Source organism: Phaenicophaeus curvirostris, chromosome 15 (genome assembly GCF_032191515.1).
Source record: "Phaenicophaeus curvirostris isolate KB17595 chromosome 15, BPBGC_Pcur_1.0, whole genome shotgun sequence".
NCBI classification, from domain to species: Eukaryota; Metazoa; Chordata; class Aves; order Cuculiformes; family Cuculidae; genus Phaenicophaeus; species Phaenicophaeus curvirostris.
Genome location: NC_091406.1, coordinates 261,866 through 289,000, shown reverse-complemented (window position 1 = coordinate 289,000; position 27,135 = coordinate 261,866). Strand labels below are relative to the sequence as shown.

Below are 27,135 nucleotides of genomic sequence, written 5' to 3'. Positions count from 1 at the left end.
CCAACCAGATCACTATCTTCTTGCTGATTTTTATCAGCTTGTAGTTCAATATAACCTCAAAACACGTGCTTTCTTCTCCCACCGCATCACTATCAGTGCTTTGCAGAACCTCACATTCACACTGCTCTCATTCCCCATGTCCTATATCCCTATTGTTCTTTCCTTCCATTCTGTGGGAAAATAATCTGAATGTTCTCAGGGAAGCTCAGCAAAAATTAAGCCAAGGCGAATTTAGTTTGTCTCTTCACATCAGCTTTTCAGCAGAAATGTAAATGCAGCCATTCCATCCATCTTTTAGAGTCGAACTACCTTTAAAAATAAAAACATCGCAAGTAACGTTCACTGGAAACACTCGAGATGATTCACCTATGAATACACTGTGATCAGAGTTGCTTTTATGCATTTCTGAACTGCAGTTCTTGCCTTTCTACCACACGTTGAAGGACAGGTTCCTTCAGTATCCCTAAAGCCTGCAAGCTCTTTCACAAGGTTCTAAACAGGACTCAGACCAGATAACATGAGAAATCTTCTTCTCTATTAGTGGCACTGATCAACTGTGGGACCAGTAACCGTCACTCCATGCCCTCTCAACAAAACAAATCAAATACAAACATATATCATACATGCTGAGTAGCTCTACTCAAGGGGAACTACAGGACTCCACAAATAAACAAGCAGGATAAAGTGAAACTCTTGTTACATGTAGAATTCATCCTTACCATTTACTATTTTAAAAAGACCTCTGAAACTTATGGGATTATTTTTAGCTGAACTGCACTGCTTTAAAAATGGAAGCATCGGCTAGTACTGTTCCAGGGAACAGGATTCTCCTCTCATTTGAGCAGGCAATGGGCTGGCTTCTCAGCTGGCAAAGGTATAGGTGTGAAGCACCACCCACTGAACCCAGCTGTGATGCTGGCTCATACATGATGTGGAAAGTACAAAAAAAAATTTAAATATTTCACCTATAAGACATTCAGGATACTGTCTTGAACACACAGATTTCCATTAAGGCTGCATCTGAAACCAGAAAAATATCTTATCAGGGAGTATTTAACAGGCTTTAAGCTACTGTACATCATTTCAAATCAGTTTCCAAGGACAACGCTTACATCTTCATTGAGTTCACCAACCACAGGCTACCATGCAGATCACCAACATCGACTGCACATTCCAGGAAAGCTGCAACATGTAGGTCATGCTGTGACCTACAAAAATAGGTGACGCAATTCAAAAGGGATCCGTTAGCACAGAACCTTGCAAACATGGGCTGAATACCACTAGGTCAGTAAGACGTACCGCTCAGTATGCACAGATGTTTATTAGCTGTCAGTTATGCCTCTGAAACACCTTCCAACACACCCTAATCTTACATGTTCCTTCTCAAAAGCATTTCCAAATTCATTAACGCAGCCTAAGCCACCAAATAGTAACCAGTGCATGACAGAAAAAAAAAATCCAGAAGTCCTGACTCCACCATTTCTCCCAACTTTATTTGCTCGCTTATTATTGTTTATCCTAAACCACTCGGGACCTCAATGCAATTTTCAAGAGCTGTTTCTTCCCTTCAGTTTTAATTTCCATGTTACTTAGACCTTTTGTTTACAGCCTACGCAATGTGAGGTTTAAGAAGTTTTTCCCCTGAAAATTTAAAAGAATATTAAAACCAATAGTTTCAACAAAATTCAACCAACAGTTTGACAAATGTAGCACAGGTGTTAAACAGTAACTGTGAGATATTACCTCCTAGGTGAAAATGGGAGACAACCTGCATTTTAGCATCAGTTCTTCTCAATTAATTTTATTATTTTTCATAAAATCATCTCAGGGGATGTTATACTTTGCATTATCATTTTTCACCTAGCGCATAGGACCTAGCACATAGCAGCAGCTGTTCAAGCTCAACAATATCCTCAGGTACATCAGTTTGCTGATGTCACTCACTACAGAGTGACATTTCATCCAAAGTCAGAAATGGACTTGTGGTCTTCATTTGTATTCCCATTTGTTGGTGTTTGTTACACTGTTAACTAAGGGGACTTCATTATGCAGCAGAGCACTAAAAATGTCTCCTGCATTCATTTGCCCCTTTCTGATTGATCCGTGCCATGTGGAGGGTCGCACAGTTCCAATCACTTTCTTTCTCTTCTGACAACAGCTGATTGAGACTGTTTGACACACAGAACTGGCTGTGATGTCCAAACATGATCTTCCAGACAAAATACAGGTCCTAAATTTTCCAAGATGTGTGAGTTTCTCAGGTACCCACCAGCAATCCAAATGCATGGCAAGGAAATCTCACAGTGCTGTACATTTTAGTGAGACGAACTGACAGCCTGCATTCCTGAAAGTGCTTACATGTCGTTCATTTTCCTTTAAAGTTCCCTGGATGTTTCAGAATCCAAACCACAGGCTGTGATCCGCACTGGTTTTCCATCATTTACAGAGAAGCTAGATTTACACTCATTTAACTTGACAGCATTCAGCGCAGCGAGATCATAGCGTTTCTTCATGACTCCTCCAACACGCTGTTGAATTTTCTATTTAGAGCCCCACCTCCTGGAGCAAAGAATTCTAGTCCTCATATTTTAAAGGAGAAAATCAAATAGACCCTAAAGATACAGAAACTGGAAGTACTACAAAAATTAGTAGTGATGACAGAGAATTGCAGAGGTGTTTTGCAAGATGTAGAAGATAACTAAAGAGAAGGCAGCAGAGAATCCATCTCTGAGAACGGGAAGATAATTTTTTTCAATGTGGTAAAGACCAGATCTTGAAGTGATACAGATTTGTAAGGAACTTTGAAGAGGTTATCTGCTGGGAATTTGATCACGCTATCAATTTAGAAACAGATAATGCAAACGTGGCACTGTAAACTCGAGTAAAATAATTATTTTTTAAACTAAAATGATTTTTTTAAATGAAAACATTCATTTTGCAGTCTTGCAACCAAAATATTGCATTGCCATGCACAAATATTAAAGAGAAATCTGACAGAACCCAGAAGATACAAAGAATGACTGAATAGGAAGTGATTCAACATTCAGATATCTGGTAAGGACTATTTTGCTGCCTCATGACTTCACAAAGCAAATAGAAAGCACAAATACTGACCACAGTGAAAAATGACCATGACTCAGTAGTGAAAGCCAAGGTGGAAGCATCTTCAGTCTCTCACAGTTCAGTTATAAAGAGGAAGAAAACAAAAAAAAAATTATAATTAACAAGCTACTCTGACTTTAGCCAAGTTATACCAGCCTTATGAGAGTAGAATCCATCACTAGACCTTTTCTACAGTTGAAGAACTATTCTTACACACTTTTTAAACCACAATATTAACTGTCTATCAAAGGAATGAATAGAAAACAAAACTGAAAATTATTCTGGCATCATTTTGCCAGTTATATTTCACAGCATTTTCCTGACTTGAATACCCTGAGGTCACTTATCCTTCGTAATGACAGAGAAATTATGCAGCATCTTTCCAGCTACATTAAGGTCTTGACAATAAAAGGTCTGGCAGAACCCAGCATGCATTTAGAAACTACAATAGCCAATCACATCCTTAACACAGAGGCACATGTTAGCCGTACCTTACGTTCAATTCTTAATAAGTAAGATACAGAAGTTCTTATTCAGAAGATTATTTATCTGGGAATGGTCTCTGGAAGCAGAGGGATTATCAGAAGCCAGTGACAGGTGATAGGGACAAGGCTATCAGCAGGGGAGTCTGAAGCAATGCATTCACAATACCAGAGAGCCTGAAGTCCAGCTTGGGGTACACGCTGGGGAAATACCTGGCTCGAATTCACCTCAAAGGCAAGGCCATGTTTCCCTGCCTTAGGCACACATGGAACAGTCAGTCCAAGATCAGCAAGTCAGAAAGGTTGCAGCATCTGTCACTGGCAGCCTGCTCCTCTCAGCTAGGAGCTCCGCTGACAACCAGAGCATCCCAGGAGTCCACCACACTGCCACTGCCACAGGACACGGCCAAAAGGCCAATCACATCACAGCTCCTGCCAGCCGCCACCAGGCAACTCCTATGGAAGTCCCAACAGAAACTTCTCAGGTTTTCCTCCCTGAGGCTCCTTCTCAGGATTTTGCACATTGTGGACACAAGGATGGAACTGGCTGCAACTCTCTAAACTTGATTAGAATCATAGAATATCTTGAGTTGCAAGAGACCCACAAGGATGACCCACAAGTCCAACTCCCTGCCCCTCGCAGGTCTACCTATCACCAAACCATCTGACTCAGAGGGCCATCCAGATGCTTCTTGAGCTCTGACAGGCTTGGTACCGTGACAACTTCCCTGGGAAGCCTGTTCCAGCAATCAACCACCCTCTCAATGAAGAGCCTTTTCCTAATATCCAGTCTGAACCTTGCCTGATGCAGCTCCATTCCGTTTCCTCATGTCCTGATACTGGTCACCACGGAGAAGATCAGCACGAAGCCCCTCGAGGAAGGTGCAGATTGGCGACGAGGGCACCCCTCAGCCTTCTCTTCTCCAAGCTGAACAGACCAAGCCATCACAGCCACTCCTCGTCAGTCCCACAGACCCTTCACCATCCCAGTCACCAAGCTCTGGACACACCGACAGTGCGATGTCCTTGCGCTGAGGCGCCTGCAACGCCTGTTGATGGATGCAGAACCACTCACCGCGCACTCGTGTTACGCTCTCCCCACCATCCGCCCACTAACTGCTCTGAGGCTTCACCAAACCAGAACCAGAACCGGTCCCCGAGAACCTCTCAGAACCAGCAGACGTTCCCCTCGAGCACCAGCCTGAGCCGGCTCGAGTGGAGCACCTAGCGCCCAGCAGGCCTGGATTCCAGATCTGTACGTGGAGCCGCAGGCCAGAGAGCAGCGACAAAACCTGAGTCAGAGCACAGGCGGTGAAGCTCGCGCTGCCGCCCGCAAAGCGACGGAGCCCCCGGACGGGCACCGGGGCGGGACCCGGCCCGGCGAGAGGAGACGCGGGGCGGCACCGCCATTCAGACGCTTGAACAAACGCATCTCGTTCCTTTCTCCCTCGCAGAAGCTCAGATTAAAATTTTAAACGCACGCCCGTCTCCGCTCCCGGCCCCTCTCGCGCACCCGCCCTCGCGGCACAGCGGCAGCGGCCGCAGAGCGGCCCTCGGTGCGGGGACCCGCGCGGCGCGGGGGGCCGAGCGAGGGGCGCCCGCCCTCGGGCCCGCATCGCCCCGCATCGCCCCGCATTGCCCCGCGGTCACACCCCATCGGCGCCGCGGGCGACACAATGGCGCGGGGCCGGGCGCGGCGGCCACACCCGCGCCGCCCGCCGCATCCCCGCAGCGCTCCGCGCCGCTCACCGTGCGGGGCAGAGGACGCCGGGCGCCGCGCTCCCATCCTTCCTCCCGGGCCGCAGCCCCCGGCCCCGCGCGGCCCCGCGGCTGCTCCGCGCCGGCGCGCGCGCCCCCTCCCTCCGCCGGGCCGGGGGCTGCGGCGGCCCCGCCCCGCGCCGCAGCGCCGCGCGCGCCCCGCTCGGGGGAGGGGGAGGGGGCCGCACCGCGCGTGAGCGGGCGGCGGCGGCAGCGGCCTCGGCCCCCCCGGTGGAGCTGTGGACAGAGCTGGCGTGAGAGACTTCGGCCAGGACAGGTGAATCGGAGAACGGTTCAGGTTGGAAGGGAAGGGATGCCAAAGCCTCCACCCCTCCTGCCACGGGCAGGGACACCTCCCACTGGATCAGGGGCTCCAAGCCCCATCCAACCTGGCCTTGAACCCCTCCAGGGATGGGGCAGCCACCCCTGCTCTGGGCAGCCTGGGCCAGGGCCTCCCCACCCTCACACTTAAGAAATTCCTCCTTATGTCCAGTTTACATGTGTCTCTCCAGTTTATACCCATTGCCCCTAGTCCTATCACTACAGCTTTATTGTAACCCCTTCAGGTACTGGAAGATTGCTCTAAGGCCTCCTCGGAGCCTTCTCTTCTCCAAGCTGAAGGAGCCCAACTCTCAGCCCGTCCTCCTATGGGAGCTGCTCCAGCCCTCGGATCATCTTTGTAGCCTCCTCCAGACGTGGACGGAAAATGTGTGGGACAACCAGGGCTGGAGCTCCAGGACAGGGGCACACAGATAGCCACGACCAGATCTCCAGGACACGGGCTGGTGGGACAGTAAAGGAACCCCCCACATGTAACCCCAAGGAGATTCAGCCAGCAGTTTCATAACAGTAGGATGATGGTTGGTGGCCAGGAAGGGTCTCTCAGGGAAGAGTTAATTTATTTTAAGATGTCTGAAAGTGGTTTCGGGACCACTGAAATGCACCACAGACCCTGAGGGAGTGGTGAAGATGAGTCAGGTGGCAACGAGCATGGGAAAAGATAGCAGAGAGTAAGTTTTGAGAGCCAGGAGTAGGAAGGGGGCTGCTGGTCAGTAACCTTTGTCTGGCTGAGACTTATTACTCACCACCACACCACATTCTACACTTTTATTAATTAAACACTATTGGTGCCTGTTTCCTGTATCAGTATGTTCCCTACTCTGTAGATAAGGGGTGTGTTCCAATAGCAACCTTGACTGGGACTGGCTCAGGAGGAGGGTTGAGGCTGAACAAGATACCCAATGCATCTAGAGATGGACACCAAAGAGACTCAAGGTCACAGGCAAACACTGGAAAGACCAGAGCAAAGTCATTGAAAGCATATACGTGTGTTCCACCAGCAAACTTTAAGCAAGTAGGAACAGCATCAGGACACTTCTATTGGCCTCCATTTTCAACAAATGCGTCTAAGAGCATCCTCTTGTTTATGTTGATCTGTTTACGGTCATGCCTGGTGTATGTGTCTTACTCTTGGCTGGATGCGAGAACAGGGGTGAGCAGCAGCCCTCTAGGGGAGGAATTCCCTGAATCATACTGTCCACATGACGCAGCAATCCTTAACAAACTGATCTGCTGTTGTTCATCTAATTTCATGTGGTATGGGGCGGATGGAAGCTGTGCCACAAAGCAGTCCAAGGACAATAATGTAACCATTAGTTTTGTAACTGTGCTCTCCCCATGGCTGCTTTTCTACCAAAAGCCAAAGTATCTGTCAAGATTGGCACATGGCTGTCACTGGTGACTACTAAGTATTCCTCTGACACTTCAGTCCTTCCAACACAGACCTGACATCTCTCACTGCCTGCCACCACTGCTTTAGTGGAACATCTGCATAGTTCAAGACAAGCAAAAGTCCTTAAGAAGCCAGGCAGGTAACAGCTCCGGGTGCAGACAGCAATGATATCTCTAAGAGGTCATCCAAAGAGGTTCAGTAAAGAGTGGAGATAACAAACAAAGCAGAATCAAATTTAAAATATATTTGAACTCAAACACACAAGCTCTTCCCAATCCCTCAGTTAAGAGTAGTCCTGTGCGCTGGAACACGCTGCCCTCAGTCTGGCTGGAATGACTTGGTGAGAAGTACAGCAGACTCTCATGTCTCTGCATAGGCACTTCGCACAGGCTGCGCCTTTGCCTGCTGGGGCACATCCGTCTCAGCTGTGGGCTCCAGTAACCCCCACCCTTCACACAATGGCAGCAATGAATGTGGAAATTTCAGTGGATAGAAATAAGTGGCTGCAAGCCCCATCTGCAATGTCATATCCAATGCGCAGGTCAGAAGTATCACCATCACTCATGGTGTTGGAGAAGAGAGATCAAGTGGGGGGACACGACATGTGGGATTATTGTTGGCTGACAATGACGCAGGGAGGAAAAAGGGAGCAGAAACATCTGTGGATGAGGTTTCTCCTTGGTTGCGAAGCTGTAAGATCTGCCGCAGCAGGGCCTTTCCTTCTTCTCTAGTCTGGAAACAATTTGTAACAAAACAGAACAAAAAACACCAATGAAAGGGTGGTTTCTGGGTCAAATTTAGTGCGTGAGCTATGTAAGTTAGAGTAGTTTGTCATTCTGTAAAGATACGAGCTATAAAAACCATTCTCTCTTTTTTTTTTCTTCTGAGACTTAGAAGTGTTAAGGTATGTCACTTTTTTAGTCTTTCCTCACCCGACTAGCATGTTAGTTGGGTATTTCAGGCAGTGTTGCCATTAACCACCAAAGCTGTATAAATATTCCAGCAAAAAGTAGATTGGAGAATCTTCAAATAAGCTGAACTCAGCTTCTTCAGAGTTTCTGATAGCTTTGCTAAGGATAGGCCAAACACCGTGCACTCATGGCTAGCGTTCACCTCTAGGCTGCAGTTAAAAAAATCCCGAATTGCCCACTTACAGAGAACATCTCAGAAGAGAGTCACACTGAGAACCCAAGCACTTTTATATCCCCTGTGCTGTCTACAGACAGAAAATGAGACATTAGGTGAGTACCTTCACTACACCATGTGTTGGAGTCTAGAATCATTTATGTACCTCCTCACCACCAAAATTCTTTTATTTGCTGAACACCGATAAGACATGGTTCGGTTTTACTGTCTACTAGACCACATTCTAGTATTTTAGTCAATAATAAACAACATTAGTAATCAAGTATTCACCACCACCTCCTCTCAGGATGTGACCCGCATGGCAGACAGCACTTGCTCCTTCAGTAACAGATACCTTCTGCTCTGAGGGAGGGCTGAGACCAAGGTCAGAGATCCCCTAAGAAAGAAACATCGAAGACTCGCACAACTACTCACATCATTGAACGCACAGCATTTCTGAGCACACACAGAGGCTTCATCCCAGAGCTTACACTTGAAGTAGTACTGCGCCAGGTATCGGAAGGCACTGCTGATTTCCAGGTGTTCCACTATCTCCTACAGCAAGGGAGGGAGAAACCATCTATGAGTGCCTTCCAAGGTAGTCCTACACCATGTTTACTACTTTTATTCCCAAGATATCATCTTACCCCACAGGAATAGATATCCTGGATGTATTTGATATAGCACTGAGCTGCCTGTTCAGATTCATTCAGCTGTTCGTGCAGCCTAGAAAAGTAGAAAAATGGGCCACTGGAACAAGACGACGCTGTTGAAGGCATTCTTGGTCCATGAGAAAGTACCAACTCAGCCTGACCTGGACTAAAGACAGGTCTTTTCCTCCAGAACACACAAGATCTGTGCACCTGTACTTGCCCTCATGGAAAGAGATGATCAAGGGAACGTTTACATTACCAGGAGGGGAGTCAGTCAGATGCTGCAAGAAGCAGCAACAACCAGAGCAGGGGCCTTTGCTTATTCTATTACATTTTAAAGCTTTTAAAGAGACCTTTCCCATCCTGTTTACTGGCTATTTCCTCCAGTGCTTCTTCTTCCCTGCTACATCCCAGAAGACTTTGCACAGCAGCTTCACCTTTCACTTGCCTTTTTCCTTCCTCTTCCCTTTTTCTCCTTTCTACTATTTTATCCCCACTAAAAATCAGTGCTGATGTCAGCACGTTTATTTCACATCAGACCGTTTCCCAATGTCAAAACCACATGGCGGGGGGAAGGAGGGGGCATATTTTCAAGCAATCTACAATTTCATAGGTCATCTCCCATCATGTATCACTTTAAGTTTCATCACAACAAATACAATTGCTAGCACTACCTGCTCAAATCACCTCAGGAGGCAGAGGGCCCTCGAAGCCCCTCATTATACTATGATTCCCTCTAGTACTACCTAGCAGCAATTCTACTTGTTTTACATTGAGTATTTAATCGCCGGGTATCAAAGTGCTGGTTGCACGCAACAGTACTAACAATTCACTGATAATACAGACTTACTTGGCTAGCTTCACTAGTGCCATTTTCTCCACGTCTCCCACAGCATAAGCTCTCCAATAGCACTGTCAGGGAATGAAAGTCAGTCAAGCACACTACAAAAACAACTTGAGCTCATGACTCATGCAGGCAAGTCAGAAACAGAAAACAACATGGCTTTCCGACAAAGGGGCACATATCATCCATAGATGACTATTTATCAGGTATTCTAGTTACATTGCAGCAGAACTTCCCCAACCATAACTGCCACAAAACCAGTTTCAATAAGCTCCTAACAACACGTCGCATGCATTTCCAGTCACACTAGTTACAGTTTTGGTGTGACTTCACCCAGTGACCCAGAAGACATCCTAATGACTTACTCCACATATCAGTTCTCACTCACCTTTTTAGCTTCCACCAACTGATTGAGTTTCTCATAGCACTCTCCTAGAGCAACCAGCATACGAGAGTCGTTTGGTCTGTAAAAGAGCAGTTCCTAAATGTAGGTTAGTGGACAGCAAGCTCATCTTGGGGGTGGGGGAAATAAAATCTATATCTGGTAGAGTCTGTCATCCTCTTACATATGACATCCCTAACGTTGCCAAGCAGTGTTCCTCAACACTTAACTGACAAAGCCTTTGTTAACTATTAACGAATACCACTAAAAGGATTTGGAATAGTGAGACTACATAAGTCGCATAGCATTGATATTCTCCCTCCACAGCTTAGTTCCCATATGTAAATTCCCTTCCTACAAGCAACCAGGTCAGAGTGAACACAAATTAACATGGCCCCACCCTCAAAACTCTACCTGAGCTGGTGGGCTCGTCGGTAGTAATAAAGACAGTAAAACGGCATTTTGAGGATTTCATAGGTTTGTCCCAATCCATACCAGGCTCTGTAGTCCCTTTTGTTCACCTCTATTGCATGCCTGTCAAAGAAAAAGCAGTCAGGATCAAAACTAAGAGTTCAGCAAAAGACTAACAAAACATAGAAGATAATACTGCAATCCTTATGTATGCAGACTCAAACACCATCACGTGCAGTACATAAGTGATACCTATAAGCCTGGATAGCTGCAGATGTGTTCTTCATCTCCATGTACTCATGCCCCATGAGTGTCCAGGCACCCAGATAACGAGGATTCAGTTTCAAAGCCCTCTGGAAGTACAGTGCTGCTTTTTCATGCTGAGAACGCAAGCTGTAATAATTCCCTAAAGCAAAAGTCACAAATCTTAAATAAATCAATAAAAACCTCACAAAGAAACAAACAAACAAAAAAACATTACAGCAGAGCAGTCGAAAACAAATGGAAGAGGTATTATCTATTACCTGCTAACTTAAAGAACTCTGTTAAAGGCAGATCTGATTCAAACCTCAGAAGACCCAACAGCAGCCTTTTCTCCAGTGTTCCGGTCAGCCTACTTCCAGTTGTACCAATAAATTAAGAGCTTACTCTCTTGGCCTTAAACTTATGCCATGATCTAACACATTAATTTCCTGGTCCCGACACACAATTATTTCCACTGGAGTTTCAAGACTATAAATGAAGGGGTTATCAGCTACATGGGCCTTCCTAATAATTTCTTCAACTCCTTTCTGCACTGATAGTTTTACAGCAGCTCTTCCAGACAGAAATGAGGGAAAAGGGTATTCTGCCAATTGGTTTGCTTTTTAGGCTGCCTGAAACTACATTCACCAAGTGTTTCTGAGCTTTGCTGGCTGATAGCTTTCCCAAGTGTTTCCAAGATCTCCTCGCACATTGAAGAGGTGGCTCTCACCAATTACACAGCAGGTCTCAACACGATACTTGTCTATCTCACAGAGATTGTGAGCCAGGTAGCTCAACTCGGGCTTCATGCTCTAGAGAAAGAGATGAAAGCGATGAGAAAAGGAGCACATTACAGTTTCAAAGAAAACTTAGGCAGTTAGCAATGTGCACATTTTATCTGTTCCATGCAGTTGCGAAGCAGAAAGCAGACACTGAAAGCCTGTTTTTCAGAGAGGCTGGGAAGCACCAGCTGCTTTGCCAGTGTTTAACACACCTCTGATAAATACCATCATTATGGACAGGCAATAGGAGGAATGCTTACCCTTACATACAGCAAGTTGGAGAATGTATCCATGTTTTCTATCCTGTAAGGATCTTGTTTCCTTAGCTCATTGAAGATGGATAGCGCTTTGTCAATATCTGAAGAGCGAGCAGGAGACGGGAGAATAAGAACTATGAATGCCAAGTTTGCATTAAGAGGCTCATTCCTACTAGTTGGTAGGTGTCACTGACCTCGGATATTGTGGTAGGCTACTGCAATTTGAGAGATGATGTAAGTGCTTTTGGAAAATCCGGCATCAATGAGACTCTGATATTTCTGCAGAGCCTCCTCTATCAGCTGCAGCTCTGTGTAAATGTGTGCAAGAAAGAACTCTTTCATCCACGTATCTGGCAAGGAGAGGGACTTCAGCTAGCAAGAACCAAAGAAGAGGAGGAAGAGATGATAATCAGTAATACTCTAAGAGCCACCTGTGGCAAAGAATCCATTATCTTGCCTGCCATGATGTAGCAAATGGTCTCAAGATAGGAGGCTTTCCTGCAATCACTTTCTCAAACCATAACACCAAGAAGCAGTATTAAGATCAAGAATTAATATAAAGTTCTTGTGAAGGAGAGACTAAGTAATGTCTATAAATTGAGAATACTGAAACAGGAAAAGAAGCATTAAGGCATCCAGTCTACAAAGCAGTACAATATGGACCACACAGTTCTATTCAGTCACTCCCAATCTGTTCCCATGACAGCTGAAACTGCAGAACTGAATTTCCTTTGGTTCATCAGTGAAGGAACTATTATCTTCACAACTGACAGCACTTGATTTCTCCTTCAGCCATTGGCCTTATTTTTCCATTAAATTCAGGAGTTATTCAAAAGACTGTACTTTCTTCTTATGTCTTAATATCAGTATTGTAGCACTGTTTTTGAGTCAAGTGAACAGCCTCCAAATAATCTCATCAGAAATGCATTTACTTTTTTTCCACAAATCCCATGCACAAAGAAAAATAAAATAGATTATTTTCATATATAAGTTCAGTTCTTTGATACAGTTCATCTCATACTTTCAGCCTTGTATTTGACAAAGGGAACATTACATCAGAGTTTTCGTTCTAAAAGCAGTGATTCTATATATCTTTTCAGGCCATCTAAATACTCAATAACTGTGCAACTAGAACCAGATTAAGGCAGAGGAGAAAGGAAAGAAAATGAGATATATCTTGGCAGGGTCTCATTCATGTGACAAGGCAACAACCCTTACGACAACTGCTTCAGAACACGTCATCCTTGAACCACTTTGTGATCGAGTGATAAGAAATTAGCCCGGCCAGTATAAAGATTCTCAAGATACAGCATGGCAAGCAGTTGAAGAAAAGGGGCTTTAACAACTAATTTACACTCTTGGGTTGCCTTGCCTGGTAGAGACTCACAGAATAAAGCAGTGGGTGACATCAACCTCGTGGCAACTAAGCCACTGCTTATGAATCAGGTTAAACTCTGGAATTTGTTACCACATCTTGATAGCTCCCAAGTTTTACCATCTCTTTATCTGTAATCAAGTTGCAAAGTTCCAGCCAGGCTCCCCAGTGCAAAGGCAAGACATGGGCAGCTTCAACAAACACATCGATTGCTTCTTTTGCCAGGTCCAGTTTGCGCAGCACGACACCATACCTGCCAAGAGAAGTCAGAACATTAATCGGAATCATAGAATTCTTGTGTACTTACACAAATACACACAACATTAGAAACACACATAGACACTTACAGATAAAGGCCAAATCCATCCAGTTCCCGTGCCTTGTGTTTCTTGCTGAGCTCAACTCTCAGTTCTCGTAAAGCTTCATTTTTCACCTGTCCTTTTTCCAGAGGTCCTGCATGAAGAGAAAGTCAAACAGCAAGCTTTCCATCAGGATTCCTACCACAGCAATTACAAAGTTTAGGATACATTCAGAGTCATCACTGACATGACCTGAAGAATCCCCAGTCTGTGATTATTTGGACAAGAATCACTAAGTCTGATCACCCGCTTTACCAGAATATCTGATAGATAAAAATCTGTAACATATGTCAAAGTTTAGCCCTGGCCCTACAAATTTCAGCAGCTAAAACCAATTCCCTTCACCCTGAGGGAAAGGGAAATGAGAGGAAAAGAGTTGCAGTTTGGAAACTAAAACAGCTTTTATGAAATAATAATGAAAATACTGTTAGTAAGACAAGAATAAAATACGCACAAACATACAAATTTGCACACCCCTCGCCCCTTGATGACTATACAACACCACAGATGCTGCAGAGCAGGCATGGGGAAAGGTCAGCAGCAGAGGGGAGCTGGACTCAGGTGCTGGATTGAGGAACACACAGATCAGGATCAGGGGCAAACAGACAGATGAGGTCCCCACTGGACATCAGCCATCAAAGAAGAGCAAGACACCTTCATAATCTCTCAGTTTTATACCGAGTATGTAATACACAGGATGCAATATTCTGTTGGTCAGTCTGGGGTCACCTGCCCTGTCTGTGTCTCCCCTGCAGGTGCAGCCTTTTCTGCCTCCTTGACTTATGGCATCCACCAGCTCGAGGACAGCCTTGGTTTCTACAGGAATAAGTGTAAGCAATGGCCTTTCTGCATCCCAGTGCCCTGTGTTATCAGTGCTAGAGAGAAATACTGCCTGAAAATTAGGTGGCTAATTTTCCAAAAATGAAGTTACTCAGACAGGACTGAGCTGAAGCTAGAAAACTGATTCTGCTCAAACCAAAACATTACATTAAGGCAATGAATTGAGAGAGAATGAAAGAAGTCATGTTACAGCACACTCATCCAAAAATTTAGAGGAAACCCATAAAACCAAGACAATTTACATGAAGAATTGTTACTGGAAGCTCCACTATATTATTCTGTGTTCCTTCCTTGACAGCAGAGACTTACCCAAACTATCCACTGTCTCATCATCCTTCTTCTTTTCCCCTGACTGTGGAAAACAGAGAAAAAACAAGATTACATTACCAGAATATACTCCTTATGTATGCTGCAATGCTAACAGCAGCATGCAAACTGAGTTTTGAGTGTGTGAGTCACAAACATTACAGATGTAAAAAGAGCAGCCCTGCCTCCCTTCACTCCAAACAGATAACAGGGACCTCTGGATGGTCATTTGGAACCAAACAGGCAAAAAATAAGGTATGCCAGGGAGGGGTAGGAAGCAGAGGAGTTCAGTGCTACAAGGCAACTCTTCTTCTCTCTTACCAGGTACCTAGAGTACATGTACAAGAAGTAAGCTTTCTGACTCTTGCAGTCCCGTAGAAAATAGGCAGCCCTGTCATATTCCTTTAGATCAAAGTAACACTTCGCTAATGTGTAGGCATCCAGATCACGGGCATCCTCCTGCAGAGACAAGAAGAGGTTTAAGACCTCAGAAGCTCTGAAACTGCTATAAAAGCCAAAATCACAGTTTATTCATTATCAAAGATAGTTTTGGTACCGTTAGAAAAATATCTCTATTCCCTTACATGCTCAGCTTCCTAGCTCTCAATTAATGAGTACAGACTAGTTAAAAACATTTACAATAAACAATAAGATCCCAGGAAACAGATGGTACCAAGCTGCCAGAAGGCAGGGATTGGGTGATCAACAAATACAAAAACCACAAAAGAGAAACCAGCTCAGGTGTTCCATACCTCACGATACTAACCCACTAATCTAATCACAAACACTTCTTCAGCAACTGCGAGTCGAATGCACTGATGCCGTGTGGCACTACTGTAATTTAACAACCAGGCTTGCTTAGGGAAGTGCCGCTGCGCCCTGTGGGGTGGGGATGGGACACAGCGCGCTTCTCCCGCATCCCAGCAGGGACCACGGCGCGTTTGGAGCACGAGTTCAGTGGCGCTACGCAGTTTCTGCTGTGGCCAGTTTTAGCGTCAGCAAAGATCACAGAATGACCCGTCTTGGAAGGAACCCACAAGGATCATCGAGTCCAACACCTATTCCTCCATAGGACAACCCCAACATTCACACCGTGTGTCTAAGTGCGTTGTCCATGTGCTTGTTGAACACTGTTAGGCTTGTCACCCCGAGCGCTTCCCTGAGAGCCGTTCCAGTGCTATTTCAGTTCCAGCCTTTTTCTGATGTCCAACCCAACTCGCCCCTGGCGCGTCTCCCTGTCATTCCCTCGGGTCACAGAGAAGAGCCCAGCCTCCGTTCCTCCTCCTCCCCGTGCGAGGGAGCCGCAACCAGCGAGGAGGTCTCTCCTCGGCCTCCTCTCCCCCAGGCTGGCCAGACCCGGTGCCCGCGGCCGCTCCCTCCCCTCCCCTGCCCCGCTCCGCACCCCGCTCGTACCTCGCTGCAGGCGGCCGGCGGCGGCCGCTCTCCCGGCGGCAGCGGCTCGAGGGCGAAGGCGAGCTCGGCGGCCCTGCGGAGAGACGGGACGGGTAGGAGGGACGGGGGGACGGGGAGCGGCCCCGGCCCCGCCGCCCCCCGGCGCTCACCACTTCCCGCTGTGCTGCAGACCCCGCTCGCGGCTCCGCTCGGCCACGCACAGCAGCTGCTTCTTGATCTCCCGCAGGTCCGAGAAGGCGCTGCCGGCCGGGCCCGGCCCCGCGCCCGCCGCCGCCGCCATCGCGCCCCGCGCCGCCCAGGCCGCCAATAGCGAGACCCGCGCCGCGGCGCTGCGGCACGATTGGCCGCGGGGCCGGAACCACGCGCGGCGCCCCCAGCGGCCGCTGCCGAGAGCTCTGCCGGCACCGCCCACCTCCCGGTACCGCCCCCGGCACCGCCCCCCGGCACCGCCTCACGGCCCCGCCCCTGTCTCGCGCCCCCGCGCGCCTCATCCCGTGTCCTCGCGCCCCCTCCTCGCGCCCCCCCGGGCGCTCCGAGGTGCCGAGCGGCAGCGCGGGCGGCCCTGGCGGGGTTGAGCGGTACGAACGGGCCGGGTTATTGCTTGGTTGGGAAATCACGCGTGACCGGTCGCCTCTCTTGGCGTTCTGAGCGGGCGAAGCGAACCGGCCCCTTGTGTCCCGCGTGTTTCCCCGGCCGCAGCGCTGCCCGCGCCGAGCCCTGCGGGGCCGGGGTGCTGGGGGGGCGAGGCGCCTCGCCCGCCTCGCGCATCGAAGGAGGCTCCGAATTCTTGTTTCTGAGGATGATTCTGTTCCGTTCTCCGTTCCCGGTGCGCGGCGAGCAGCCCTCAGCGCGGGGTGCCCTTTCCGCGCGTCGTACCGCGCCTTTGCCCGACAGTTGCATTATTCCGGGTTGTATTCGCGCTCCGCGACGCTCCCCGGAGCGGCTCGGGAGGCGCGGGGCCCCGCGCTCGAGGGCCGGGCGGAGCGGGTCTCCTCGGCACCCGCTGGCGGGTCCCGCGGCGCCTCCGCGGCTGATGAGCCGGTTCTGTGGTTCCGGGATTCAGCGGCAGGTGGCGCGCTGGGCCCTTTCTTGAAGTGACGATGAACGGGTGAAAGGCCCCTTAACGATAGCTGGGAGCTCAATAACTCGATTTCTCAAGATTTGCTTCATAATGAGAAGTCGTAATTCTCCCTGTCACTCCACCGTGTAACAGATGCATCTTGTAAATGACACCCAGGTCTGGCTTTAGGAGCAGGAGGCTAATTAAGTCCTCTGCACGTGAAAACGGATAATATCTTAGGAAGACACATCAGCTTAGCGGTGCGAACCAGGTGCTGTTGGCAGAGCCAGAGGTTGTTCACTGTGTCACTGTGCAGGTACCCGATGAGTCTCCAGCCTCGCACAGAAATGTGGTCACAAAACCGCTGAGGGTCAGTGGGTGGAATGCATCCATCATACAAGCAGGCTGTGTAGGTGTTATTACTGTAAAAGTGTTTTTTCAACGTTAAAATCTTCAAATGCCCAGCTGATGCTCAGTAAAATCCAAATCAACTCTCATCCCGATAGAGGGAATTTAATCTGTTGACTGAGTTAGAGAAAATCCAGACTTCTGCATTGCCTGAATCCAGCTTCTTTGCTGGGATGCTTCCAAACTTGTCTGAAAATCAGCTATGATTACAAATTCTTCTGCAATTTTACACTGATAAATTTGATGTAATTAGAACTTCTTTTCTACTCTTAGTTTTATCCTTTGTTTAGCAGTGTTATTGGCAACTCCTGCTTTGGCTGGTGCAGTCTGTCAGGAGGTCACTGAGATTAGAGCTTGGGAACCACGTGAGCCAAAGATGTGAGGGGAGCCATTCGTCCTTGATTTATATCAAGACTGAAGAATAAATTTTCACAAACTGTGGATAGTTTCATAAGACAGGATGACATAGGTTACCGTGTGACAGCATTTCAGTCACCAACACTGACACTGTTGGAGGATCCTCCCTACTCTGCAGAAGTGTATAAGATGTGTAAGAAAATGCTCACTTGAGAGGTCAGGTACCGCAGATGTGCAGCATCAGCTCAGATAACAAAAATGGCACTAATTCTATGAGCATCTCTGATACATGCTAAATTATTTGTCCTTGTTTTTAGGGACTTTGATATAACTTCAGTATACTCTAGCTTCATGGTTTTGTTTTTAGTCTGCTGATATTGTAGAACTTAGGGAACAGAACAGAGAATATTTGGGAAAAAACCAGGAATGCATATCATACATGAATGAGAGACTCTTGAACTTATTACTGGTAGAGAACACTGCTAAACTGGGGGATAAATATTTGTAAGCAAGCAGGAAGAGAGAACATACATTCAAGAATTGTGAAATAATTAATTGAAGATATTTTGGTCCCAAATATATTAGATTTTTTTTTTAAAGTTAAAATTTAAAAAAATAATCTAATGCTGGGCTAATTTTTAAGAAGGGCAAGCAGAAGAACTTTCCTAGCTGACAGCTGTCTTAGGCTTGTGATAACACAAGTGATAGAGCACAAAATATGGTCTTTTTTTCCCTGCAGTTTGATGCAGCACTGTCTACCCTTTGCCCTTAGGTGACAAGTGATGATAGGATACACTGCAAGGGAAGCTTACAACTGTCCTGATTGAAAACAGACCTGTCTTCATTACAGATGTGATAGAATAATATCACTCACTGCAACAGTTGTTTTCTCCTTTTCATCACAATTTAAATGACAGTTACACTGCAAATAGTCCTAGAAAGCATGTAGTTCTTGTCCACAGAATTCTAGCATGCACAGCAAGACAGCAAGCTTTCATATCTCACTTGTACATCCTGTGTTTTGCATTACGAGGATTACCTTTGTGTACAAGAGGAGAACTTAGGGCTGTGGTAGCCAACAAATTTAATGTGTCTATGGTAAAATCTGCTCTGCCTCCTGAGACACTTCTGTTGGTGGCAGACCAGGCAGCTGTCAGTGCATTTTCTTTGCTTGTCTGCTCTGTGGGGGCAAAAGGAGTTGTTGAGGGACAGTACTTTCTTAAACTGTCATTTGGCAAAAATCTTGAAGTGAAATTTTAAAAATATCTGAACACCTTTACTTTCCTTTGCCACTTTGCTCAGACTGCAGTTTCCTGGTCCTTCTTCAGCCATTCCAGGCTGCTTTATCCTAATGCCTCCGTTGTGCTGGTGGTACCAATCATGCAGTTGTAGAATCAACTGGACTGGGAAACTGATATAGCTTTAGAAAAAATTGGGGTGTAAGAGTGCTTCAGCTTCCAGCTGAATTGCCTTGTCCAGCTTGTGAGGAGATCATGGGACTGCTCGCTCATATGGCAGAAAGTCTACAAGAGCGTATGGGCAGGAAGGGACTGTCCTTTGTTGCAGCAGCTTGGGCTTAGTTTGCATTCGGGTGGTTTGGAATCCATGCCTTTCATCTGCTAGTGAGAAATCAGGGCAAACCGCAAAGAAGGTTTTGTAGTGTGGACATCTCTGTGCTAGGGGCTTATGGAATAGAACAGATACCAATGGCAGTCAAGCTGAAATAGCTCCCTGCTTGAGTTGCTCCAGTGGTTTGATATGAACAACTGTATATTTCATCCTACAATTATAATTTATAAAGATCTGTATAAGAACTGCAGATATGTGGGCGATCCTGTATCCTGATCACATCAGGTTTATTTTAATTTTATTTGAAAGCACTGGGGCTATAATGCTGGATTGCTGTAGACATTCTGAGCAGCTGGTCCAAGCAGTATTAAAGCCTGTTTTTCTTGAGGTTACTCTGTTTATGACTAATGTATTTTATGTTTAAGATGGCCTCTCTACTAATGAGGATTTCACAGTGTTGCTGGAACTCTACAGGCCTTTGCATGTAGCTGCAACAATCCTTTTGATCCGTTATCATAGACCGCCAGCCTCACGCGAGCAACAGGTATTCCTGCCCCAAAGGAAGCATTGGGTTTCCTTGTGTGGAATGCAGTGTAGCATAAAAAAACAGCGTCTTAAAATAATGTAACAGAGTACTGACTATTATTTCAGTTGTGACTGCTATGTAGAGGGTGGTGCTGGAACAACAATGTCAGTTGAGAATTTTTTGTTAATTGTCTTTTTTGGTAGCGAGGAGATAGAAAATCATCCTGTGGCCTAGAACCTGCTGTGAGGGAGTTAAAACTGTTCACAGTATCCCAGAATAACCAGGTTGGAAGAGACCCACCGGATCATCGAGTCCAACCGTTCCTATCAAACACTAACAGAATCACAGAATAACCAGGTTGGAAGAGACCCACCGGAATTGTGGGTCTTGTTTGTTGTGTTCTTCCTTAGCAGTATCTGCAAAATTGATAAGGGAAACATTTTGAAGATGAATGATGTGTTAGCATGCAGTTCAGAAAGCTTCTTTAACTTCCAGCATTAGTAATAACTTACTGGTATCTGAAATAATTTTTCCTCTCATTCACAGCAGGTAGGTATTCTTTCTACAGTCTTTATTGCCTGCTTTCCTGCATCAAAGCTGAATTCCAGGAAATCTGCCTATGACTCAAGTAATACAGCATTATGACATCAGGGTATGCTTTTGTGTGTTGTCAGTAATATCTTTCATTCCTCTCTCTTATTCAGATCTGAATTGCTTTCTTGGGAGGTTAATTGAGATGAAGTGACACAAATTGCCTTTGAGGACCATGTAGTCATGTGGCAAAAGTATTTGCTGTGCCTGACTCACTCCTTTATATCTGAGAAATCCATGCCATACGTTTTCTCTTCTGAAAAGATTGCAGCTTGTGATGAGCTTGAATGCTATACATGCACAACTAGCCCAAACGGTCTTAGGGAAGCAATGTGTACAATTTGCTTAGCACATTGCCCACCAAGACCTGTAGATATCGCAGAGTAACTGAAGAACCATGCAGGGTCTTAAGGATTCTGCTTCTCAAGAGCCTTCAGGTTGTTGCTAAGCTGCAGCTCCCGACTTAATGGAGAATAGAGTTACTCCTTTTTCAATAGACCGTTTTAGCCAGGCTTAGGCTGAATTTTAAGAACTAGGTTAGTTTGATTGGGTTGCATTTAATGTGCTGCTATGCATCCTAGAAGTCATCGAGGAGAAGAGAGACTGGGGGAAACATTTTGAGTGGTGTTCTTCATCTTGCAGGTGAGCAGTAGGAATCTCTGATTGATGAGCAGCCTGGTCAGTATTGAGTCACTGCACCCTGAGGTCCCACTGGCACTGCTGTCTGATGCAAGTCTGTTTGCTGACAAAGTTAGTCCTATACCTTCCATCCTTGTTTTGACGCTCGTGATTGTACACCTAGATGGTAACAAAATAATGAATTTGACTGAAAATCCATTGGTTTTTTTCATGGGGGCTCTGAAGTCAACATAAGAATGAGGTAAGTGAACGTGGGAAGGCAGAACTGCCCCTTTCATTGTCAGTGAAAGTTTATGCTGTACAAGGCAGCCGCAATTCATATGCAATGATTTTTTTCTCCCCTCCTCATAGGAGCTGAGTGTGGAAGTAAAACAGTGGTCAAAGCTGCTGATAGTTTCCATATGTGTCCAAGCTTTGTTACTGAGCAAGTCAGTGCAGATTTCTGATGTCAGGAAACTTGAAAAAGTCCCTTCTGCAAGTCCTTATTTTTTATTTGGTCTGTACAGGCATATTTTCATCGTCTTCTTTCACGATACTTGCTCTCTGTTTGAGAAGAGAGGAGAATCTTTTATGGTGACCAGCAGTCCATTACTATGTTTTAAGGCAGTAGCATTTTGTACAAATTGGAGCAGTAACTTTGACCTTGCAAAATAAAGAAATGACTGGTACCCACAACTCCTTGAGACTGTAAGAGGGCCTTGTGGTTGCTCAGTGCATCAGAAAATCAGAATGCTTAGCAGGATTTCTGATGTGCATCTCTCTTGCAGAGAGGATACATTCAACAGGAAGGATGTCACCATGAACTTGATAATTTTAAATAAAAAAGAGTATTTTTCTAATATTCTTTTGAACTCAAGCATCGATTAGTCTTTTCTGCATACTTCATTGAGAAAAGAATAGTTCTTTAAGTAGATGCTATAAAACCAACTACTCTGCAGCAAAAGAATGCTGTGACTGCTTTCTGTGTAATAGTTCCTCTGGGGCTAATGAAGGCACAGTGCACAGAGCTGTATGTATTAGAGAATGAAAACCAAACAGAGGTGGGTACTTGGGAAAAGGGTGTGAGAGTTCCACAGATGCTGAAGAGACCAGTACTCTGCATATCCTTGCAGAATCTACTGTGGAAAAATAGCAGTTATGGGCAGCTTGTAAGAGCTGATGAACATCATCACTGCTCAAGAGCAGAAATCCTGGCTGTAGTGTCTGAGCAAGACAATAGACTCGTATAGGTTTGGTTTGGGAGCTTTTTGGGAGGGTTGCTTGCTTGTTTGTTTGGGGGTCTTTCTTTGGTTGGTTGGTATAGGGTTTTTTTTTGAATAGCCAGAAAAAAAAGGAAAGTTCAGCAGGTAAGAAAATGGAGAATAGTTGAGGAGTTTGTAAAGTGTAACTTTTGGGGTTGTGTTGTCATTTACCCCTGCAGGAAAGATATAGAAAGAAGGTAGCAGGAAGAAGCTTGTATAAAAAACATCACGTTGCCTTGGGAGGCTTTGTGGGCTGCTAGGAAAACTGTCTTGATTTGTGAAATATTTCTGGTTCAGAAAAAGTTAAACATCAGTTAGGCTTGACCAGCAAAGCAGGAATTGTGCAACACACGCCATGGTGTGTTGTTTTAGTAGTCTGTGGCTCTTTTCTAGCAGACAAGTATTTGTAGTCAGAAGCAGTAAAGCTGTGTGATTCCTCATGTGGCTCAGACATCAGATGGGAACACAGGACATGAGTTTGGGTACTGATTGTGTGCATTGTCTTGTTGGGACTTGGGTAAATTGCTTAATTTATGCTGTGGCGGTTGAAAAATTCACAGAACCTCATGGAATGCTTGAGGTTGGAAGGGGACTCTGGAGTTTACATGTTCCAATCTCCCAGCTCAAGCAGGGCCACCTAGAGCCACTTTCCCAAGACTGTGTCCTGATGCCTTTTGAATATCTACAAACTGGGCGACTCCAGCACTTCTCTGCACAACCTGTACCAGTGCTTGGTCACCCTCGCAGTAAACCTTGTTTCCTAATATTCAGGAGGAACCTCCTGTGTTTCGGTTGGTGCCTGTTGCCTCTTGTCCTGTCACTGGGCACTGCTGAGAAGAGTCTGGCTCCATCCCATTTGCACTCTCCCCTTGGATACTTGTACACATTTATAAGATTCCCATTTGAGCCTTCTCCTCTCCAGGCTGAACAGCCCCAGCTCTCTCAACCTTTCCTCACAGGAGAGGTGCTCCAGTCCCCTTATCATCTCTATGGCCCTTTGTGGGACTCTCTTCAAGTATCTCTCCTGTTCTGGGCAGCCCAAAACTGGACACTGTACTCCAGCTGTGGGCTCATCAGTGCTGAGCAGAGGGGAAGGATCACCTCCCCCAGGTGGCCATGCTTTTCCTAATGGAGCCCAGGACTCCACTGGCTGCTGGCTCATGTTGAGCTAGGCATTCACCAGGAGCTCTGGTGTTTTTCTGCAAAGCCGATTTCACCTGGGTGGGCTTAGCGCTTATTAGTGTATGTATTAAGGAAGTTGTTGTCTTCTGGTTCACAGGCCTGGTGTTTGGAGGAAATTTTAGAGCAGTTTTTAGCAGATTAGGTTCTACTGTGGTGATGATGGAATGAATTTTAATTTACTTTCCAGTATAGTTGTGATGACTCCTCAAATTTCACCAGTTCTTTTTGGAACTTAATGATTTATACACCTTGCTCAGGCAGAGAATTTCTGAGGACATTGTGAATATCCAAGTAAACAGTGATGTTGGATTACAGAGCTTTTATTACCTGTGCTAATTAGATCATAATTCCTGGCTTGTTAGCTGAGCTGTGCTGATTTGGATGGGAGATGAAGTAGGGCTCAGGACAGCTTCTACCATGTTGATAAATTGCTGCAAAAGTAGTTTCTGCTGTCACTGGATCTGATAAAAATGCAGCATTTATTTCCTTGATATAACAGCGTATCATGTTAGACATCCTGAGGAAAATTAAGTTAAATAGTACTAAAGTATGTTCTGCACATAATTGACCTTATTTTCTTTAATTGAGGGTGATGCTGTTCTGAACAGAATTTGGCACATCTAAACTGTCTGGTGCTAGCCACATTATGATGGATTAGAAAGTCCAAGAAACCCAATAGTGACTTCTACGACATAGCTTGTTTCCAGTTAATTTTCCACAAGTCGACAGAAATTGGTGTATTAAGGGCCTTCAGATTAACCAGCGGTTTAACTCCAACATTGATACATTTGAGTGTCAGCTCAAGAAGTACTTAATTTAATAACTTCTATAATCCGTGCTTTAGAACTCTTTCTGAGAGAGTTTTGTGAATTTAATCTAGATGCCCGGGTTGTTAAAGTATTTTACATGTATACACAGAATATGTCTCTTCTCTTCCCTTTTAAGAGCAAGAAATGTGAAATCCCCACAAACTCCATTGGACTGACATAATGGAGATGCAATACAAGGGAATTTGTAGAGATGTTTTAATGATTGCAGATTAATTTGTGTTTTTTATCATCATGAAATTTTGTGTTAACTTGTGATCATCATCATGATTAAAATACAACATGATAAGAATTCCTGTAACAAACTGGGCTCAGAAAAGGAAAATATCACTTTATATAGGTTTATGGCTTATTCTTGTTGTCTTTTAATAGGTGTTGACATGGTCTGGAAGAACATTTATGGCACTGGATGCCTTCCCTTCCTAGGTTGTATAGTGGCATTTGGTCAGATGATTATGTTAATAGTGATTTAAACGATTACTGCATCTCCTCTGAAATGTATGCTTTCATCTGGTGAAGGATGGCTGTTGATCATACTCTCTCCTCTTATCTGTTCTAACTCAAAGTAAAACCAGTTAGCTTAAATTAGCATGGTGATTCAGTGGACTAGAAGTGTGTAGCCTTTAGAAGGATACTCGTGTTTTAAAGTAACTCTGACTTGTCCAAAGTCACTTTTCCATGCTGCTATTACGTTGTCAGGGCAGATAAGTAAGAAGATTCTGTGTTCAAAGGCAAAGAGGAATCCTTTCATACTCCCTGAATCAAAGCGTTCTGCCTAATTGAAAATAGAAACTAAATCAAGTGCATATATTCCTGTTTAGAAAATGGGTTTTCTTCCCTAGTAGTTTCACTTGAAGGAGTGTTGGTGGAGCCTCATCCAACTGCAGCCCCTTGGCCACTCTAAATAAGCAAGCTGAAAGAGGTCTGTTGCTACCTAGCTTGTATAATTAATTCAGTTCTACAGACATATCAAATTAATAACTAGCAAAGAAGGGCCCAAAGAGGGATGATTCTGAAAGTCTGGAGCTTTCTCTGACTGACAGGTACAATAAACAGGGATGACTGGACTGCATCCAGTCAGCTTATAAATGGAGAGGTCAGCATCCGTAGCATGTCGCAAGAGTGTAAGCCTGAGATTTATTCAAGGAACATTTAATTAAACTGGAAAGTAATGGAAGATAGAGTGTGTAGCTCTTCCATTATAGAAAGTACTGCATTGCTAAGATGATTTATTACTGGGGAGAAATAATGGCTTCATGTTTTTCCAGGGCACAGTATGGAAGTGCTATATAACACTTGAAAGCTACGCAGATTACATGGATATAACCTTCAGAATTTTTATTATGCTGAGTTGTTTCTTGGACTGTACATCCAGAAGCAATAAATCCTGTTGGCCTGTGTGAAGAGTTTGGGGTACTGCTATTTAAAAAGCTCATTTGGGAAATGCTATAAAGTCAACAGTAGAGACATAGGTGATAATCCGATTCCATGTGTGCTGTGAATTGGTAGCCTGTTCTTGATAGGCTTGACGCTTCCTTAATATACTCTGTTGTGTCTTAATGTGTTGTCTGTTAAAATACTTCTATGGTTCCCTAGAAAGACTTGTCATTCTTTTTTTCTTCTTTTTTTTTTTCTTTTCCCCTGTGATTTAGGGTTTTTTTGGTGGAGAGAACTTGGGTGAACATGCTGCCTGTCAGCTGGAGATGAACAGTGCTGCATATTAATGCTGTTGGGCAATTCTGCACTTTGTATTTTCTTGGATGATCTGTAAGGTCCCTTCCAACACAGACTATTCTATGATTCTATGATGTTGCATAAGGGGAAGATGATCTCTGCAATGCATTTTTCAGGGACCTAGTTTTTTACAAACAGTACTAGCTGGGGGTCAGTTGAGCAATGCCTTCAAGTTTACACAGCAATAAGGTGTCGGGAGGTGAGTGAATGTCAACTATTTTCCTAGACTAGGCTGTAATTTTTTTAAATGGAAATCTACGTTGTGCAGTGAGCACTGCTGATCCTTTACTTTAGGAACATTTTGCTTATTTAAAGGGATGCTCTTCTACACACTGACTTCAAAATCTCAAACAGAAAACAGCTTGCTCTATTTTGCATTACATAACAATTCACATATTCTCTCCAGAACCTTCGTGGTTTTTGTTTTCCAGTATGAGGGCTTTCCTCATGAAATCTTTACGCTTCTTTTTGGCCATGAAGTCACTCTTTTCATTTACTATGTTAACTCCACACATGAAATTTAGGTCAGGGAAATATGATACCTTGTGAAAGAGCATGTATTTTGAGATTACAGTCTTTTAGAAACAGAGTTATTAACTAGTTGTATAAGAATGGCACAACAGGATGAGTTTGGGTAAAATTTGGGTAGACTGCAGTTTCCAAAAAGTTTGAGTGCAGTGTATTAAGCCAACTGAAAGTATGTAGTAGTAATTGTAATCCAAAGTTAGAACTTCTCCCACAGGCAGGCAATTAACAGTACTGCAGTGTGAATGCTTTTGCACAAGCAGTTGTCAGTTTCAAGAAGACTTTTTGTTCTTCCACGCTAGAAAATAAAGGGAAAATTTGTGTTCTGTTTTAAATGGAGAATAATGGAGACTCAGTTTTCTATAATGTTCCATGCTGTCATGCTTACCCGTCTAAACAGGAACAGTGAAAA

At 45.1% G+C, this 27,135-nt stretch overlaps 2 protein-coding genes across 4 annotated transcripts in view; both read right to left on the bottom strand.

The window, feature by feature from the left end:
* JAKMIP2 (janus kinase and microtubule interacting protein 2) overlaps window positions 1–5,395 on the bottom strand; it is a 41,166-nt gene extending 35,771 nt beyond the window's left edge. For all 3 annotated transcript variants that reach the window (XM_069869714.1, XM_069869715.1, XM_069869716.1), the window contains exon 1: window positions 5,334–5,395. The gene's annotated coding sequence lies outside the window, so the exon portion shown is untranslated. The remainder of the gene's footprint in view (window positions 1–5,333) is intronic.
* A 1,706-nt stretch (window positions 5,396–7,101) lies between these two features.
* Window positions 7,102–16,354, bottom strand: CDC23 (cell division cycle 23). The gene is made up of 16 exons (XM_069869706.1): window positions 16,214–16,354; window positions 16,065–16,137; window positions 14,973–15,110; window positions 14,655–14,697; window positions 13,494–13,599; window positions 13,267–13,399; window positions 11,966–12,143; window positions 11,775–11,872; window positions 11,463–11,544; window positions 10,742–10,895; window positions 10,493–10,612; window positions 10,085–10,160; window positions 9,703–9,764; window positions 8,847–8,925; window positions 8,635–8,754; window positions 7,102–7,806 (listed from the first exon to the last, which is right to left on the bottom strand). Exons 1-16 carry the CDS (start codon window positions 16,342–16,344, stop codon window positions 7,636–7,638), a joined length of 1,764 nt encoding a protein of 587 aa, XP_069725807.1. The 5' UTR covers window positions 16,345–16,354; the 3' UTR covers window positions 7,102–7,635.
* Between the last annotated feature and the right edge of the window lie 10,781 nt (window positions 16,355–27,135).